The 4,246-nt window shown below is 42.7% G+C and overlaps 1 protein-coding gene across 3 annotated transcripts; it reads left to right on the top strand.

The window, feature by feature from the left end:
• Nucleotides 1-4,179, top strand: LOC126625969 (pentatricopeptide repeat-containing protein At1g18900-like). 3 transcript variants are annotated; one of them, XM_050295102.1, is made up of 3 exons: nucleotides 1-176; nucleotides 789-963; nucleotides 1,362-4,179. In XM_050295102.1, the coding sequence occupies exon 3, from the start codon at nucleotides 1,383-1,385 to the stop codon at nucleotides 4,005-4,007; it is 2,625 nt and encodes an 874-aa protein (XP_050151059.1). In that variant the 5' UTR covers nucleotides 1-176; nucleotides 789-963; nucleotides 1,362-1,382; the 3' UTR covers nucleotides 4,008-4,179. The 3 variants fall into 3 exon arrangements, with proteins under 3 accessions (XP_050151059.1, XP_050151056.1, XP_050151058.1); XM_050295099.1 differs by having other exon boundaries at nucleotides 789-1,130; XM_050295101.1 differs by lacking the exon at nucleotides 789-963.
• The last annotated feature ends 67 nt before the right edge of the window (nucleotides 4,180-4,246 follow it).

Here is a 4,246-nt window from a genome sequence, read left to right as displayed (position 1 = left end):
AAAAAACAGCTGATTCTTTGCGAGCCTCCTTCTTCCCAACTTGGTTGGAAGAAAAATTAAAGCTCCAGTCTTGAAGGCACAGAGAGCAGAGCCGCCGCCATCCCCCCTCTCTCTCGCTCCTCTCTTTCTCTCTCCAGACACGCGTCAAGAACCCAGAAGCCCGTTCACCATTGCAGGTAGTTCTCTCTCTCTCGCGCTCTTTGAGTTTTTTTTTTCTTAACTGGTTGTGTTCTGGTTTGCTTGTGAAAGAGTTGTATGGATTTTTTGATGAATTTTAAGTGCTTTTTTCTGTTTTTTTTTTTGTGGTAGTTGAGAACCTGGGTTTTGTTGGGGAAGTCTCAGATGTCGCAAAGATTGGTTCTTTTTCTTGTTTTTGTGCGTTTTTGTTTTGATTAACGTTGGAGGGTGGCTTTGCTGGTCTGAAAGTTTCGATCTTTGTGTTCATTTCCGTGTGGAATCGAGGATTTTTATTGGAAAATGTGGATTTAAGGTTGTAGATTGTTTGTATGTCTTGATGTTTTGTTTGTCATTAAGAAAATATAACAGAGAGATTTTAGTACTAGAAATTTTAACTGTAGAACGAGAAAATGAAAATTATGAATCGTATATGCTGAGTTCTAGGTATGTTAGTGATGTTGTACAATTGAATGATGGAATGTATTATAGGGTTCCGCCTGCGAAACATTTATGTGTCTGCTTAGGAATTTTCGGTTAGTAAATACGCTAGAAGAAGAATGTATTGATGAAAGGAATTTTGAAGTAAATTTGTTTGGTGGTATTCTATGCAGGATATGCTGCATGGAATTGTTACGATTTACAATGTCTTCTTCACGCGTGTTTTCCTGAAGAAGTCATTACAAATCACATTCAAATTTAACGTGGTGTTTCTGAGAGGTTCTACTAACCAATGATATCAAAATCTAAGAGCACTGGTTGAGACTTTACCATTGCTGGAGCGGAATGGTATAGACTGCAACCTCCATTTGGGATCGCTGTGCACTTTGAGGATTTAAAATAAAGTCTAACCATACTATCAATATTGTTGTCTAACGAGTTCATTTCTTATTGATGGGAATGAGTGATATCTTCCCTGTTGAGCAGTTTGTCTTATCTAGGGACGTGTGTTCCAGGTATCAAGGGTTCAGGATATCCATATATAGTTTTGATGCAAATTTGATTTGATATCCTGTCTGACCAAGGCGATTCACATCAATTATCTGTTGGGTAAATTGGAAAAGCCGGTACTGACTTGTAGTTGACTGCCTGTCACTACTCAGTACTCACTAGCATTTTCTTTTATGATGTTAGAAACTTAGAAATGTTGTTGTGTTACTAATTCATTATCCATTCTTTATATGCAGGTGATACCCTGTCTGTAAATTATGTTGCGAGCAAAGCAATTAAGTAACCTTTCAAGCAGTGCGAGGTCATTCTTTCTTACCGGGCCTGGGCCACGATGTAGTGCGACAGATGGAAATTCATGCTCTTGCTCTGAAGATGAAACTTGTGTTTCGCAAAGGCAGCTAGCAAGAGATGGAGGTCTACTTGCCCAAAATCCATCCACCATGGTATCCAAACCTTCAGCAAGGGCAAGGGCAGGAACCATCCTTTTGGGAGATGCAGTAAAAGTGGCAGGTCCTCGTAAAGCTGGAGGTGTTGACCATACAGCTTCTATTAATCAGGCTGCAACAGCACCAAGATCTTTTGGGAGATCGGAGACTGTAAGTTATGCTAGTGGCACAGATGTGGTGCACTCATCACCTCTTGTTGCAGACCAGTTTGCTAAGGCTGGAGTTGCAGCTGTAAATTTTCTGTCTGATATAGTAAATGGCAAGCTTCCTTTATCTGATGGGCTTGGAATCCTTAATAACTGTATGGTTGATCCAACCAGGCCCCTCAGCGGTATCAAGCCATCACATGTGAAACAAATAAAAAGAGAACATTTCACTAATGGTCGTCCAAAACCAGCTACTGAGGTATCCGCTGCATCAAAGCCTACAAGTAATTATCATGGTCCAAAGGGCAAAGGTGAGAAATCCAATTTCGTTAAAGGTCTAAATCATGTTCCATATACTAGGACGGAAAGCTCAGCAACACCTCATACTGTATACTTGGACCATCATGAGCAAAGGTCTATGCCACCGAAATCAAAACCACATTCAAACTTCATTCCAAATTACAGTTCCAGTGCTCAGACCTCTGATGCAGAGACCATGGGTCATATGACTCGTGCCACTAAAAGTTTCAACAGGCCCATCAGAGATGTGAAAATGCCAACAGGAATAGCTCCCCAAGTCAACAGACAGTTTGCTCACACTGGGAATGTTGTTCATAATGTTTCTCACATACTGCAACAGACACGATGGGGTCCTGCTGCAGAGGCCACTCTTGAAAATCTCAACTGTTCAATGGATGCATATCAAGCAAACCAAATTTTAAAGCAACTTCAAGATCATTCCGTTGCTCTTGGATTTTTTTATTGGCTTAAGCGGCAAGCAGGATTCAAGCATGATGGGCACACTTATACCACCATGGTTGGGATCCTTGGTCGTTCCAGGCAGTTTGGTGCCATTAACAAGTTGCTTAATCAGATGGTGAAAGAAGGATGCCGGCCAAATGTTGTGACATATAACCGTCTGATTCATAGTTATGGCCGTGCAAACTATTTGAAAGAAGCAATGAATGTTTTCAATCAAATGCAAGAAGCGGGATGTGAACCTGACCGTGTCACCTACTCCACACTAATTGACATCCATGCAAAAGCTGGATTTCTTGACGTTGCCCTAGGACTATATGACAGTATGCAAGAGGCTGGTCTTGCTCCCGACACATTCACTTACAGTGTTATGATCAACTGTCTTGGGAAAGCTGGTCATTTAGATGCTGCTCATCGGCTATTTTGTGAGATGGTTAATCATGGTTGTGTTCCCAATTTGGTCACCTACAATATCATGATAGCTTTGCAGGCCAAGGCAAGGAATTATGAGACTTCTTTAAAGCTCTACCGTGACATGCAGGGTGCGGGATTTGAACCGGATAAAGTAACTTATAGCATAGTAATGGAGGTCCTTGGCCACTGTGGATATCTTGAGGAAGCCGAGGTGATTTTTCAAGAAATGAAACAGAAAAACTGGGTGCCTGATGAGCCTGTTTATGGTCTTTTGGTAGATTTGTGGGGCAAGGCTGGTAACATAGAAAAAGCCTGGAGTTGGTATCAAGCTATGCTCGATGCAGGTTTACGCCCTAATGTGCCTACTTGCAATTCTCTGCTCAGTGCGTTTCTTAGGGTGCACCAGCTGTCCGATGCCTATAACTTGCTGCAGAGCATGATGGGTTTAGGTCTAAACCCTTCTTTGCAGACATATACATTGCTTCTCAGTTGTTGCACAGAAGCACAATCACCATATGACATGGGATTTTGTGGTGACCTTATGGCAGTCACAGGCCATCCTGCACATACATTCTTACTGTCTATGCCATCGGCAGGACCTGATGGTCAAAACGTGCGGGAGCACATGAGCCGGTTCTTGGATATGATGCATAGCGAGGATAGAGAAAGCAAGAGGGGCCTTGTAGATGCAGTAGTCGACTTTCTTCACAAGGCGGGACTAAAGGAGGAGGCGGGTTCAGTCTGGGAGGTGGCTGCACAAAAGAATGTCTATCCGGACGCCATCAAAGAGAAAAGCTCTTGTTATTGGCTTATAAACCTGCACGTTATGTCCGACGGTACTGCTGTGATAGCTCTATCAAGAACACTCGCATGGTTTCGCCAACAGATGCTAATGTCCGGGATTTGTCCAAGCCGGATTGATATTGTGACAGGATGGGGCCGTCGGAGTAGGGTTACAGGATCTTCTTTGGTTAGGCAGGCAGTGCAGGAACTGCTGAATGTTTTTCGCTTCCCGTTCTTCACTGAAAACGGCAATTCTGGTTGTTTTGTGGGATGTGGGGAGCCTCTTAACAGGTGGTTGCTCCAGTCTTACGTGGAGCGAATGCATTTATTGTAGGCGGTAGCGCTTCTTCCTCTCTGCCATTACCGCGCGATTTTTGTTGTCCTTCTCGGCGGGGAAGATGATGAGCAGGGTTGGGTTGATTGAGGCCCTTATGTATTATGACCATGTATCTATGTTGTTCTCATGTGCAGCTATTTTCAGGTCAAATAAAAATTGTTTTTGGTAATATCTCAACCATAATGTTGATGTAGGTGCACGCTTTTATTGAAATTGAACAAAATGAAATTGGCCAC

Source organism: Malus sylvestris, chromosome 6 (assembly GCF_916048215.2).
Source record: "Malus sylvestris chromosome 6, drMalSylv7.2, whole genome shotgun sequence".
NCBI classification, from domain to species: Eukaryota; Viridiplantae; Streptophyta; class Magnoliopsida; order Rosales; family Rosaceae; genus Malus; species Malus sylvestris.
The sequence above is the reverse complement of the archived record's forward strand: the minus strand, read 5'-3'. Positions and strand labels throughout refer to the sequence as shown.

Excerpts from the sequence above, each read along its gene's own strand:
- LOC126625969 (XM_050295101.1), top strand. The coding sequence starts at position 1,383 with ATGTTGCGAGCAAAGCAATTAAGTAACCTTTCAAGCAGTGCGAGGTCA.